Below are 15,532 nucleotides of genomic sequence, written 5' to 3'. Positions count from 1 at the left end.
TGTGTTGAATGACTGCTACACTGAAAAAGAAATGGAGCAAGAAAAAAAAAATGTGATATTTTTAAAATTAAGAATATTTACAGGTTTAAAATTATTCAGTTTTAGCCTTCAGTATACAAATAATCTTGATTTCTTTCAAAGTCACCAGGTCACTATTTCCTTCTCAGTTTTATCCCCCTTTTCCTCCCTCCTCTTTTTTCCTTTCTGACCAACTTTATTTTAATCTAATTTACTTTTTTAAATGATCGATACTATTAACAGTAAACCCCAATAACAAGAGAGCACTTCTATTATACATTGGCTGTCCATGTCCTTCAGTATCTTAGAATTCTGCTCTCTGTTTATTTGCATGCCTGGACCACATTGCCTACCTTCAAGTACATGCCACAGTTCTAGGAGTGCATTTTGGAGTTCACTGATGTATTGTTTCCCCCACCCCATCCCCTGTACTCTGAAACTCTTCATCCCTTCACTAGAGCACACCTGAAGTAAGAGAACCCATGGCCTTATCTATTCTATTTTTGCCTTCATCTTGACCAGCTGTGCTGTTAGTTAGCTTGGTTGTTTTGGACATTTTCTTTCTGGAATAAAATTTGTATAATTTTAATTAGGTAGATTCTTACCCTAAACTCTTGCCATGCTATAATCCTTGCTTGCTTTGGGGAAAAACTGGAGACTTTGAACCAGGTTATTTTGACAAGCTTTTAAGAATTTTTTTAATTTATTTATGTGCATGAGTACTTTGCCTGCATGTATGTCTGTACCATTTACAAGCCTGGTGTCCACAGAGGCCAGAAGAGGCCTTCAGATCTCCTGGAACTGGAGTTAGACAGTTGTGAGTCACCAGGTGGGTGCTGGGAATTAAACCTGGGTCCTCTAGAAGAGCAGACAGAGCACTTAACCATTGAGTCCCCAAGCCCTTTTCTCAAACCCATTGGCCATAATATAAAAGTTTCAAACTTACTGGTTTTAATGCAAGAGATTCAAGTCTACTGGCCTGGCTATAAAAGATTCACACTCATTGGCTGCATGAAAAAGATTACGAACTTAACTTCATGTAAATTAAGATAAAAAATATACCATAAAGATACAAATGAAATAATACAGATGACAAATGAAACAATAATTACAGCTATGTGACTAGTAATTGATGTTGCATCTCAGATAAAATCTATAGCTCAATAGAAAAAGGACCATAAACTAACAAAAGATAGATAATAGTCAGTAAACAAGAAAGATGCTCATCTTTATTAGTAGTAAGGTATTTTATCATAAAGGTATTTTTTTTCTTCCAAATGAGTACATTTTAATAAGTAATCTGCTTAATGTTTGGAGGATGTGATGAAGTAACAGCCAGAGATGGTTGTGATGTATATTAATTATCTGTTGTGATTCAAACTATGCTACATTTTTCAGCTTAGCACAACAAAGATTTATTTTCTGTTTCCATGGACCAGGAATCCAGGAGCAGCGTCCTCATGAGCTTTTAGTCAAGCCGTCAGCCAGGCCTGCAGTCACTGGAAGTAGGTGGTCCACTTGCAAGGCCTCTCACATGGATGTTGGCTGTCCCTGTTCCTTACTGCCTCATGGCCAGAGACAGCAGTTCCTCAAGAGCTCCATCATCCATTCTCACCTAGTAATTCCTCCCTCAAGCAAGTGATCTGAGAAAGAAAGCAAAGAAAGATCCCCTAGTGTCTCAGTTCTTGACAAGACACACTCTCACTGCCACATGCTGTTGCTTACACAGTCTAGTCATGAGTATAGAATGAGCAAGTACCACATAAAGGCACAGCTACCAGGAGGCAAGGAAGGACCCATGGAGCCCTTCGGGGCTGGCTACCAACATGCCTTTATTGGGAATAGATGTCTGGGTATTTATTTCTTTGTGTCAACTGGATATAGAAAGATCCACATGATGTGTATTGTGGCTTGGTGTACAAGATAGCTATGCCCCTCTGCTGTCTGGCACTCAGGTAGAATGGCAGAAACACCTGGAGATCAGGGGAATATCTTTCACTCTGTGCAAAGTTTCCACATGGCTAGTGTGTGGTTGATCTTACTTGTTTGTTTGTTTGTTTGTTTGTTTGTTTGTGAAGCTAATAGTGAGGCCAGGAGTTAAAGGCCAGCCTAAGCAACATACATAGTATGACCCTATCTCAGAAAGTAAGTGTGTGTGTGTGTTCAAATACATAGGGTCATACTATCTCAGAAACAGAAAGTAAATGTGTGTGTGTGTGTGTGTGTGTGTGTGTGTGTGTGTGTGTGTGTGTGTATCTATGAGGTAACTTGATGATACGATAGAAAACAGTTCCTATCATGAAGAAACTCATTTTCATTGTGTGAGATTAACATGTACATAAGCCCTTTGAATTGTAACCTGCCTTTCTAGGACTATGTGAAGAATTTTGATAAGCTGAGCTTGATGAAGCATGATCATACTTCTAATACTTGAGAGGTGGAGGCAGGAGTTATGTGCTACCTTACTCCTTGTCTCAAAAGAAAGAAAGAAAAAAGGTTCGAATTAAACTACAGTCAGAGGGAACTTCTTCTTTAATCAAAAGAGTGATGTAACTGTAATGATGCTTGGGAAAGATGAATTTAGCAGTGCAAGGAGTAAAAGAGGAAGGGGAGGCAGAGCCTTCCATGGAAGCATGCCAAGCCCTATGTACATCTGTGAGTTAAGTCCTTGGAAGCTGAAGATAATGTGGCTTCTGGTTTGAGTCTAGCCTCAAGTCTAGAACAAGCCACAGGAAAAGACGTGTGATAAATTGAGAATTAGTGAATTATAACTGGCTGAAGTTATTAGAGGAAAGCTGGCCTAAATTAGTGAAGTCTCTCAGATTGAAGTTGTTATAGTCAGAGGTGAAAGAATATGCTATTAGTAGGTGATAGACCTGTAGAGACTGGACCCTGCTCACTAAGGACTTGTGAAAAATGCCTTCTTAGTTTCTTTTCTGTTGTATTCAACATTTTTCTTTTTGAGACAGGGTCTCATATAGCTGGGGCTAGCCTTAACTCCTGATCCTTCTGCCTCTGAGTTCCAACTGGTAGGATTACAGATGTGTACCACATCTGGATTTGTGTAGGAATTTCAAAAACTTTTTTTTTTTTTTTTTGAAATTCCCAAATTGGGAGAAATTCCAGTGCTTCTTTATGGTGAGGTGGGCCTCAGCTTCATGTGAAATGCATTGACGGAGCTAACAGACACATGGGCAGATCAAAGGTGGCAGTTAGGATGGCTTCTACAAGCTTTTGAAGGAAGAGCCTTTTACCTATTCAGGTTTTTCTTCTGGTCTTCTTTTATTTTATATGTGTAGGTGTTTTGCTAGCATGTATGTCTGTGAACCATATGTGTACAGTTTCTTCAGAAACCAGAAGAGAGCATTGGATCCCCTAGAACTGGATGGTTGTTAGCCTGCCTATTAGGAGCTGGGAATTGAACCCATGTCCTCTGGAAGAGTAGTCAATGCTTTTAACTGCTAAGAAATCTCTACAACCCTTTGATCATGTTTTTAAAAATAAAAATATTAAATATATTGGCCTAGTCTCAGTGAACAAAAAGCATGTACTTGGTCCTCATTGTCTTGTTTCATGGTATCTTTGTAATATTCATTTTGTTCTTTTAATTGCAAGGTATTTGCTTTTAAAAAAAAGTCTTGTATATTCCAGGGGCTACGTTAAGTATGAGGCCTGCCCCAATCCCAATAGAGGACCCTGAATGGAGACAAACACCTCCCCCAGTCTCTGCCACACCTGGAACCTTCCGACTCCGGCGAGGGAGTAGATTTACCTGGAGAAAGGAGTGCCTAGCTGTTATGGAAAGGTACGTCTCCTATTCCTGTGAGATCCCCTCCGAGACCAATTTCATTTCCAGCAAGTAGTCTGAGGTCCAGATTCTAGCTCTGCAGATATTATGCACTATTAGAATTGCTCTGTTGTTGAAATAAGAGAACTCACAAAGTTGTGGTCAGCATCTATCGGCCTATTTTACCTACATGCAATTTAATGTTGTCATCAGTAACATAAAAGTCTTTAGAGTTAAAATTTTTAGATGTGTACCTTTCTATTGTTTTGAAAAAGTTGTATGAAGTCTTTATTTATCAGTGCTGAACAGTAAAGGAGGGCAGTGATACTTTTCTGCAACAGGGGAATGATCTCAATGAACGAATCCCCAAAGGTTTAAAAATATATTTAATAGAACCTGATCCATATCTGGTTTCTGTACGTTTTGACAGCTTCATTTTTCCCTTCTGACATGGTATAAATACATGCTTATAACACCTTGCTGTATTTGTATATATTCTAATTGTCCTTTAAGTACCTTGCCCCCCCCCACCACCACCACACACACACACCCCTTTCGTAAGTGACATTTATAGGACTCTGATTTGCTGGAGAGGTTTACAGGCAGCAGGACCATTCTTATCTAATGTGACCACTAGTGTGGCATCCTGGATAGAATACTTGATGTGGATTCAGAAGTACCAAAACCTGATCAGGCTTTGATCAGGTCAGAGACCCAAACTGTATCTTCCTTGTCTGTAAAATGACAATGTCAGTAGCCAGCAATATGTTATCCAGGATGCTTGACATCTTTCTTTCACCTACTTCATTGCTGTTTCCCAGTGCATTGACATCACTACCAGAATGAGGACAAGCTGTTTGTTTGTTTGTTTGTTTGTTTGTTTGTTTGTTTTTTCGAGACAGGGTTTCTTTGTAGTGTTTTGGAGCCTGTCCTGGAACTCACTCGGTAGACCAGGCTGGCCTCCAATTCACAAAGATCCTCCTGCCTCTGCCTCTGCCTCCCAAGTGCTGGGATTAATGGCATGCGCCACCAATACCCGGCTAGAATGAGGACAGGCTTTACAATGTTGAAGTTCAGATGATATAAGTGAAGTGAATAGGTATGCAAAATGGAACTGTCGGTTATCTACTGCTGTGAAGTACTCTCACTCACTCTTGACTGTGGCTAAGAGTAGAGTCATGTGTTTAATGATGAGACTCATGTTCTGGGGATCTGATTGCAGTCTGCTTCATTTCTCTCATCTGTAAAGTTTGATTCTTTCCGAAAGTTTGTTTCAAAATTTCCACATAGCAAATGGGAATGAAAATAAGCAGAACTTAAATTATTCACAGCATTTTATATTTTCTTCTGGGTAACACATTTTGATATTACTTTGTGCCTAGTATGGGTTCTAATTACACTGATGATACAATGTTAAATTTCTCGTTACAATATTAAAGTACATTTGTCATGTAAAGTCTATGAGAAGGAATTAAACATTAGAACACGAAAAGAATAGGTAGCATTCTTCATGTGTTTTAAGAATCGAACCTCGGGGCCGGGCGGTGGTGGCACACGCCTTTAGTTCCAGCACTGGGAGGTAGAGCCAGGCAGATCTCTTCGAGTTCAGACCAGCCTGTTCTACAAGAGCTACTTCCAGGACAGCCTCCAAAGCCACAGAGAAACCCTGTCTCAAAAAACAAAAACAAGCCGGGCGTTGGTGGCACGTGCCTTTAATCACAGCTCTCAGGAAAACCAAAAACCAAAAACCAAAAAATAATAATCGAACCTCATGGACTCAGAGACTGGATTTCCCTTTACTTCTGAAATTTTCTTCCAGGGCAGCAATAGCCAACTGTAGAATCACACTGATTAAACTTTAAACAAAAAGATATACAATATTTTATCCTTTTGTAAGATTCCTATTTAGGAAATAGGAATTTTTTTTTTTTTTGAACCTATCCTGGCACTCGATCTGGAGACCAGGCTGGCCTCGAACTCAGAGATCCGCCTGCCTCAGCCTCCCACGTGCTGGGATTAAAGGCGTGCGCCACTAACACCCAGCTAGTTCTAAATATTTTTAGCCTCAATTTTTACTAATAAATATCTTCACCCTAGGACTTAGTTTTCCCTGGCATCATTTCATCTTCCCCGGCACAGCTAGAGAGGGTGTGGCTCAAGCCTGAGTTCTCATAAATGCTGAAAGCCTTTCAAGCATCAAGTAGCAATTGTCTCAATGATCTGCATCCTCCAGAAATGGAGTTTAGTATTCTCAGAAATGGAACATGAAATCCTCTGGCCTTAGAGTAGCATGTCATGCTTTTTAGCATAGCCTGAATGTTTGTATAAATACATAGCCCAGCCAAGTAAACCATATGCAAATATGTTAGTATAGGATAAAAGTAAATCTATTCCATTCCTCACACCATATAAGAAGATAAATTCCAAATCAATTAGAGAAGTGAATTCATGTATATAGAAGAAGAAAACATAGGGTCTCCCTTCATATCCTGGAAATGGGAGAGATGTTTCCTAACTGAGCCTCACAATCCAAAAGCAGAAAGGAAACGATGGGTAAATATAAATGTAAAGACCTGCTGGGGTAAAACTAGGCAAAGTAGTAAGGTAAGTTGGAATAAAATATTTGCAAGTTGTATCACTCTTAACATGTGAAGAGTTCCTAAATGAGGTAAGACCAACAGCCCTACAGAAAGATAGGCTAAAGGGAGCAGCACACATACAAAAGTCCTAAAGTTATTGTTATTAATACTTGTTTTGGTTTTCTTGAGACTGACTTTAACCCTGGCTAGCCTTCAACATGTGGCAGAAAACAAGAAAATCACTGTAATATAGATCAGAACACTGACAACAGCCAGAATGTTGTCAGTGGTGGTCTGGATGAGTAAGTATTAAAAACAAAAAGGCCATAGACATGACTCAGCTGGTAAAGCACTTACTTTGCAAGCTTGGCAACCTAAGTTCAATCCCTGGAACCTACATAAAGGTGGAAGAGAGAGCCACCTCCACAAAGTTGTCATATGACCTCTATACACAAGTATAAATGCACTTAAAACAAATAAACAAAAAATAACTTTATTGAGATAGAGCTCACTTGTTGAAAGTGTGTTTTAAAGCCTTGAATGTAAACAGCTTTCACAATATCTACTTTATTATGTCCCAGAACCTTAGTGTCTAACAGACGTTACCCTCCTTTTCTCCCATCCCTTTTTAATTCTGTATAACCATTGATGTGTGTACAAATTTACCTGCTCTGGACAGTTTAATCTTACGAGTGAATCATAGGAAGCCAGGTTAGGAGGCTGTTGGGATAACCTGGGCCTGAGTATTGAGGGCCTAAATGATAGTAAAAATGACAGAGGAGTAAGATATGAATAAAAGCACAACTGTCAGAAAGGAATCTGAAGAAAGACAGAGTATAACTAGCTGTAGGGTGAACATGGGAATGACAGCAGTAAGAGCATAAAAGGACCTTAACTTAGTGATGGTCAGGGCACTCACCAAGGTAACAGTGTCTGTACCATTAGAAAATGGATTGGTGTTGGAGAACCATCCAGCATCCCTAGACTCCAGTTCTTGTGTTTATAAGATGAAAATTTAAGTGTAATGATAGAATAAAAGAAGATAAACTTTAGAATTGGACAAGGTTGTTATCCTAGCCCTTCACCCAATCCTTAAATCATGGGCACCTTAGGGTCTTGGTAAGTTGAGATGTAAAGGTTAATGGAGATACCTATGGAGCAATAGTAGAATGCCTCACTGGTAGTTAGTGCTGAGAGTGTGTGTTTTCAGAGTTAGCCTGTTCCAGCATTAAGTATGAAGTTACTTGAGATGACTCTGAGAAAGTTGTCATGGCACTGGAAATGGGAACGCCATCATTAAGTTATTTACAGCTCAAGCTTCGGGTACAGGTGATGTCTGGTTACATATTTCAACTTACACAGTTTCTGTGTGTGTGTGTGTGTGTGTGTGTGTGTGTGTGTGTGTGTGTGTGTGTGTGTGTGTGTGTGTGTGTGCAGCTAAATGTAGCTAGAAGAAACCCTTAAAACCCTGCTGATTTACCTCATTTTAAATTCATGACCATGAACCTCAAGTAAATCTTTAATTCTGTCAGGCACTCATACTTGTCTTCCTGGCTTGCTCTTTCCTCTTTCTTAAAATTATTTTACACTTTATTTTCTTCCTGAAAACTTCTCAACCTCTTTCTCTTGTGTTGACTCTGCTTTACATTTGACTGAGAAAACCAAAGCACTTACAGGAGAATGTTCACAAACTACAGCCTGCTAGCGTGTATACTCATGTGCAGAGAATTGTGCACAATTTTCGTATGCCTTGCCACACCCAAAGCAGCTCAATGCTGTATTTTCCCCCAGGACTTACCACAGTGTTTTGTTTATAGTAGATGGTCATTATATGTTAACATGTTATGAATGTTGCTTTTTTTTCTTTGCTGACCTCACTGTATTCCCTATCCTATGTACATGATTTTTCCAGTATTGGCTCCCAGAAACATTGATTATCACAAGGGGCAATATTATGTGGTTCTATTTATAGGGAGATCCAGAATAATCAAATCAGTAGAAAAAGATCATACTTGGTATTTGCTCACACTGGGGAAGATAGAGACTTGGAGGCCAGGAAACAGCAGAGGAGCATATTACTTTTATGAATATACTGAAACATTTCAAATATTTAAATTGTTCCACATGTGAGTCTCACCTCAACAAAACTGCACATAAAAAAAGGAAAACACCATTAGGAGCATACCCTGTTTAACCCCCACAGTTGATCCTAATTGCGGTCCTTTTCCAAATGAGGCAACCAAGGTTCAAGGGGGTTAGATGGCTTCCTAAGGCCATAAATCCAGTGAACAGCTGAGCTACATGTGTCTCTCTAGACAGTGTTAATTGCATATAAGTTACTAGTCCTTGAAAAGAAAGGCATTTTCTTCCGGGTGTATGCAGTTGCTCTTAGCACATCATCTATGCCTTGGTTACTCAAGTCTTATGCCCCTGGATTAACATCTCTTTCAGCCTTTTGTTTGGCTGAAAACATATAAGGGTTTTATAGGGAAAAGATGCAGCACAAATTTTAATAATATAATTGGTTGAACCACAGCAACATGAAGAATCACAGGTTTACTCTATTTGTATAGGCTGGTCATATTTCCTATTTAGAACAGTATTTGTTGTCTTAAAGATTTGACTATTTAAATAGAGAATTTAGAATGACATTATTGGATAATCTTAGATCAATAACTTATTAAACTTTTGCTGTGTATTAGCACTAAGCTAGGCTTACCTCAGCGGTTTATATATTCACAAGACGGAAAAATGTTAACTATGTTGTACACTTGAAAGGCCTACATCTGTCCAGATAACGTGAGACACATAATTGGGATTTCCATTCCAGAAACCTGCCCCTTCACTCATTCAGTCAGTCAGCTGCTTCCTGGTAGAGAGGCAGTGTCTGGCAGAGAGATTAGAAACAGTTCACAGTGGAAGAAGGTCATGAGCAGAGTGGATTTGAATTCTGGAGGATTGCAGCCAGGCCCCCAAGATACTCTTTTCCTAAGCATCTGTCAGGAACCTGGCCTTGGTGTTCCTTTAGCTTTTGAAACAAGTGTGTCTCTGGAGTATTAGGGTCTGTGGCTTAAATACAGAGAATGACCTGTCTATTACTCCTACCCCTGTTCCATCTCAAGGGAAGAAAGTAAAAGAAGCTTCTAGATCAGACCACAGGTTCTTAACCAAGTTAGGTAAGATGTAAAGAAAGCAACAACTTGGGGAAGCCCTGACCAGCCTCAGGAATAAATGTGAGAGGCCTGGCAGTGTCGGGTGGATGCAGTGACTGGTTACCAGCTCTGGAGTCGGAGGTGTGAGAAAGTTACTCATGCTGTTATTTCTAGTCAACTGATTGAATGACTGTATGTCATTGTGTCCAAGAACATACAAATGGATGTGTCTGTGTGCATTTTTCACTGTCCTTATGGACCAGTATACCTATAATATGCTTTTGTTCTTGGGTTGTTTTTGTCCTGATCTTCTTCTTTAAGTAATAGGAAAAAACAAACAAACAAACAAACAAAAAAAACAATAAACAGAGCCCTGGGGTTATAAGAAAAATGCTTTTTGTTCTTTTGACCCTTGAAATTAACAAAACAACTTTAAGAAGTTAATCTAAAATTTTCTCCACAGAAGCCAAGGAAGCAGCACTGAACACAAGCTTTAGAGTGAGTGTCTACTTCCCCCAAAAATTCAAGTATCCAAAAATAGGTTCTTAGAATAACTGCTGTCGTGAGCGAAAATAGCATTGCAGCCACAGTACTGTGGCAAACACAAATTAAATCAAAGCTCTAAACTTGGTGTCCCTGACCTTAACCTGACATGCGTACAATCTGCATTTGAGACGTGTCTGACACACAGATGCATTTTACACAAGTGTATTATTGCTTCCTGGGAGAATTAGTATGGAAGAGACGAATAAGCTTATAAAAGCTTGTTTCCAGAATGTTGTTTGAGGGTTCTATAATTTAATTCACTTGGTCTTCAGCATTTTGGAATTCTTCCCAGGACAGTTTGTTAGTGCTTAGATTTTGGTGTCAGTCTTGTTCCTGTCTCTTTTTACTTGTAATTTCAGTGAATTCCTTGCCAGGAGGGTTCAGGAGAGTAGCATCTGTAGAAACTAAGTTCTAGCTGCAGGCTGGCATGGTCTGGGTACCCTGAGCGGATTAACCCTGGGCAGCAGAGTTATACTGACTAGGCCCTGTCAGAAGACCATTTTCCAAAAATGCAATTTTCATGTCTCCTGATAATTTGTTAATGCCTCCTTCAGTGATTGGCTTATAGAGAGGTTCCCTCAGTTTCATTGTTTACTGATCTAGAATAATGAAATATCTTGAGAGTGTTATAATCTGAAAGTGGCAAAGAGAGTCATTGTTCATCTCCTATTTCATCGAGGTCATTTGAATTACTTCTTTCTTATAAAATGAGAAAACTACCAACTTAGAAAAAAACCTGACTTTTCTTTTTTGTTTTTGTTTTTGTTTTGTTTTTCAAGACAGGATTTCTCTGTATTGCTTTGGGGGTTGTCCTGAAACTCACTCTGTAGACCAGGCTGGCCTCGAACTCACAGAAATCTGCCTGCCTCTGCCTCCCAAGTGCTGGGATTAAAGGCCTGTACCAACGCCCGGCAAAAAACTGACTTCTTATTTTTAATTTTGTCCCTAAAATTTGCTGAATTGAGTGAGCCCACTGAGAAAAGTACCCCCTTAGCTCCTGAATCTCAAGCAAGTTAGTAACACCGAGGGGAAAAAAAAAATGGAGTGTGTTTTTTAGCCCTTTACATGTAAGTGTGATTGCTTTTTAGCAAGTGGTTAAATTAGTGATGGTGACTTTATGAAGTGGAATGCCACGGCAAAGGATAGATAGGGCTTAGTAAACTGGAGGAAAAATGTAAAAGAAATGATGGGAAGCAGTTGACTTCCCATAATAAAGTATAGGGCAAGGTGGAGTCATGGTGGCTCAAGCCTATCATCCCAGCACTTATAAACTGAGGCAGGAGGATGACCTATGAGTTTGAAGCCAGACTGGAAGCATAATGAGTTCCATTATGAGACTCTCAAAAACTGACAAGAACAATAAATAATAATAAAATAAAGCAACAGATATAAGTGTAGGAAGATAAAAATTGAGAGAACAAAACTTAAATTATTTGCTTTAAGTGTTTATGCTTTGTGTTCTATTGTTATCTAATGATACAGTGATCAAGAGCACATTGTTGTGGGTATCCTTAGGCAGGTCACTTGCCATAATATGACTATTGTAATAACTGTGGGCTAGGGAGATGGCTCAGTGGTTAAAAGGTGCTCTTCCAGAGGACTGAGGTTCCATTCTCAGCACCCACATGGTAGTTCATAGCTGTCTATAACTCCGATCCAAGGGGAGCCACCCTCTTCTGGTCCCTGCAATACCAGGCACACATATGTGCAGGCAAAACACACATACACACAAAAAAAATTTTGTTTTAAAGATGATGATGATAGCTATCTGTAGAAGTGCTGTGATCTCATGGCTGCTAAATGTTTACATGGTATACATGTTATGTATTTAATAGTTCACACTCTTCCTTTCACTACATGGTCAAGATTTAAAATTGGGGAAAAAAAAAAAAAGAACCAGAGAGATGACTTAGTGATCTAATGCCCCTGTCACCAAGCCTGATAACCAGAATTATGTCCCTGGTACTCAAATGTTGAAAGGAGGGAGCTGACTCATGCAGGTTGACCTCTGACCTCCACATGTACCCTCCTAAAAGAAATTAAATCTAAATATCAATACTGTATATTACTAACTTTCATGGTGCTATAGTTTGACTCAAAATAGTCTTCATTGGCCCATAGGGAGTGGCTGTTAGGTGTATCCTTGGCAGAGGAAGTGTGTCACTAGGGGGCAGGCTTTGAGGTCTCAAATGCTCAAGCCATGCCCAGTGTGTCTTTTGTGGCTTTCTCTTCCTGCGGCCTCAAGTTCTGGATTTAGAACTCTCAGCTCTTTCGCCAGCACACCACCATACTTACCACCATGATGATAACAGAACTAAACCTCTAAACTGTAAGCCAGCCCCAGTTAAATTGTGTCTCTTCAGAGCAATAGAAACCCTAAGACACAGTTTTGTTGAATTGGATATTTCTGGAGTTACCAGGTTTAGTATTTCTCAACCATTTAAAGTCTGCTTTGCCTTTATTTTAAAATGAAAACAACTGAAACAGGTTATAGTGGTGCCTACAAGTCGTTCCAGGTATTTATCAAGCTAAGACAAGAAGGTCACCTGGTCCCAGAATTCAAAGCCAGCCTGGGAAACAGGGACTTCACCTCATTTTTTTGGAAGGATGTGGGGAGGTCACCATTCACTCTTCTATATAGAGCACTGCATAGTGCTGAGGCATGTTGAAGAGCTCTGGTCCTATAGGAGTCGTGGGTGATGGGTGGGGCCCAGGTTACCCCCACACAAGAGACTGGCAGCCAATACAGTGGTATGCATAAAACAGAAGGAGAGGAGACACTGCAGAAACAGAAGCTTCTTCCTGTGGGTGTGAACAGGATGTTTCAACTGCTTGAAAGGAGGCAGGACATGCCAGTGGCAGGAGTGAAGTACTGTGAGCATTTGTTCAGTTGGGCTGGGGTGGCAAGAGGTCTTGTGTCCTACAGACTTGGCCTTCTTTTTGAATTTTGATTTGCATCCATGCCAAAGTGTGTTCTAATCAACATTTTTTCCCCATCCATTTTCTAAGTTGCCTATGCTGCCATTTTCTTCCCACATACAAACAAAGTGAAGTGTTTTTGTTTTTTTCAGTGCCAGTTATTCAAGATTATGGTTTGAGTAGGGTTGATTTACAGGACAGCATAGGAATTAAGAGATTGAAACTGCTTGAAGTCTTCCCAGACTTCCTTTCTGAAGTTAGAGCGTGACCAGATTCCCCTTTCTAGACATGAAAGGAAGTAACTTGAACATTCCAGCCATGCTGGCTGGTTAAAGTCTCCTGATCTCCCCACCCCCTCCCCCCAGTATTATAAAGGGCATTGTTATAAAAAATACAAAATTCAGTTTTCTCACAGACTTGATGTTGAGGTGCATTGTCTGGATGGAATTACAGACAATACCATTGCCAGAGAGAATTATCCCCATCTGCTCAGTGTGTTTTACCTGGCACTTCAGCGGCATGTTTTATGTGCTCCAGGCAAACATTTTGTTAGACTCAGCAGATATATGAGGTACATGTACTAGGCATGAAGGCTAATGGTTCTAAGTGTAGCTTGAATGTAATTGAGTTTGTAAGAAGACCCCATAACTTTAGCAGGGTTAGATACTGTTATCCTAGGTCTGCTCCTCGAGACATGTCAGGCTCAGAGGAGGGACAAAGTAGTGTAGTAATTTTAAATTTTGTGCAAAAATTTAAGGTCTTTAGCTCAATTCAAAGATAAGTAATAATGGAAGGATTTAAAATGACTTAAAATGACTCAAAAATCACTTTCATTCCCTTGGTGTTGTCTTTTCCTTTGCTTGATCATTGTACTGTTGGTTTTTGGTTGTTTTGTTTGTTTGTTTGTTCTTGTTTTTGTTTTTTCCTCTTTCACCCATAAAAACTATTCCCTGGTGGCAGTTGCCTCTCCTGCATTCATTAGTAGTGAATGAGAAATAAAGTACATGCCCTCTGCCTCTCTGAGATGGTCTTGCCATCAGCTGGTCTCCTCCCTCCCTCCCTTCTGATGTCATCAACTGTTCTAGAACAGGAAATGCTGAGGAATAAACTATACATTTTGGAATTAATAGGTACTGGAAGTTGAATTTTAAAATGAATTTCTCCTCTTCCATACCCTTGTGGATTTACTCAAGTAGAACGTGATGAGTTGCACCTCCTGCACCTCTGCAAAGAGAAGGAAGTTCTTAGCATTTATATGAGACAGCAGGAGCCTGGACATGACCTCATTTCAATCCATTAGACTATTTGAGGAAAAAAACAACAAAACTTTGCCACTTATTGATGAGTAAAGTTATCCCAATCCATTTCTCATAGCCAATAAGAAGATGAACTGTCCTTAAATGCATTTTAAAATTGGCAAATTATACTTCCTGGTTCTTTTCTGGTCAAACAGAAATAGCTAACAGAGAAATTATCATGATGCTTTTGAGGTAGATTAAAAGTTTTCCCTGTTCTCTTATGGATGCTTTGCCAGCCGTTGTTATTTTTAACAAACAATGGTACCCCTATGTCTCTAGTCCCTGAGCCAATTAAGTAGGACAGTCCCATGCTCTTCATGCCATTCTGTAGGCATAGCTTACAATGAAACAAAGCACAGTTAGGTGAGTGTTGGTATTGTATTAAAGAGTCACTGTGAGATATAATGGCTTCATCAGAACCTGAACTTATATGTGTGTAAACTAACTGAACTTACTGAATATTTTGTGGGAAAGAAGACAACTTTTTCTTGTTAAGGCTCAAATACACCAGCTTCTCCTTCGTATCAGTCTTTGGTAGAGATTAGGGGACACTCTATGATCAGTAGGATTGAAGGGGATCTTGGATATTGTTAACAGTGTGGATAGGAGTTGTTAGACCCTAAGATCACAACTTACACAGGGGCTTGCTGGTGGGTGTGGTAGGCTATGGACTTGTGAGTCTGTTCTATGTGGCTGTCTCTAAGTGAGGAAGCTTGAATGTACTGCTAAATTTCATGGTACCAAATCCCTGAATGTGCTCATTAAACTGTACTTGGAAGGCCTGTGTAGCATAGCAGTCCTGGTTGTGACACAATGCCTCATATAAATTACTCTATAATACTCCTTTGGTGATATGCCATACATTAAAAGTCCAGTGTAGGACTGGAGAGGTGGCTCAGCTCTTACAGAAGACCTGGGTTTGATTCCCAGCTCACAGCCACCTCTAACTCCAGTTCCAGGTGATCCGATGGCCTCTTCTGACCTCTGCTGCCATATATAAATGAATATAATTTTTCAAAAGCCCAGATTCTTTTTCTATCTTGAGACTGTCATATAACCATCATGATTTTGCTGACTTGTCATCAAAATAGCCTTACTGTTTAGTTATCCCTTGGAAATTTACTAAACCTGTATATAGTTGCTAAACAGTCTTTCAGCCATGGCATTGACTAGTAACATGTATTCTATCAGGTATTATCAGAATAAATATGACTTTTTTAAAGGATCACCTTA

General features: G+C 39.6%; 1 protein-coding gene across 12 annotated transcripts in view; it reads left to right on the top strand.

The window, feature by feature from the left end:
• Hmbox1 (homeobox containing 1) overlaps positions 1-15,532 on the top strand; it is a 140,452-nt gene that overhangs the window by 95,838 nt on the left and 29,082 nt on the right. For all 12 annotated transcript variants that reach the window (XM_027390331.2, XM_027390329.2, XM_027390334.2 and 9 more), the window contains exon 6: positions 3,670-3,823. In XM_027390331.2, coding sequence (XP_027246132.1) covers positions 3,670-3,823 — 154 coding nt within the window. The remainder of the gene's footprint in view (positions 1-3,669; positions 3,824-15,532) is intronic.

The sequence above is a fragment of the Cricetulus griseus genome (genome assembly GCF_003668045.3).
Source record: "Cricetulus griseus strain 17A/GY chromosome 1 unlocalized genomic scaffold, alternate assembly CriGri-PICRH-1.0 chr1_1, whole genome shotgun sequence".
Lineage (NCBI taxonomy): Eukaryota > Metazoa > Chordata > Mammalia > Rodentia > Cricetidae > Cricetulus > Cricetulus griseus.
The sequence above is the reverse complement of the archived record's forward strand: the minus strand, read 5'-3'. Positions and strand labels throughout refer to the sequence as shown.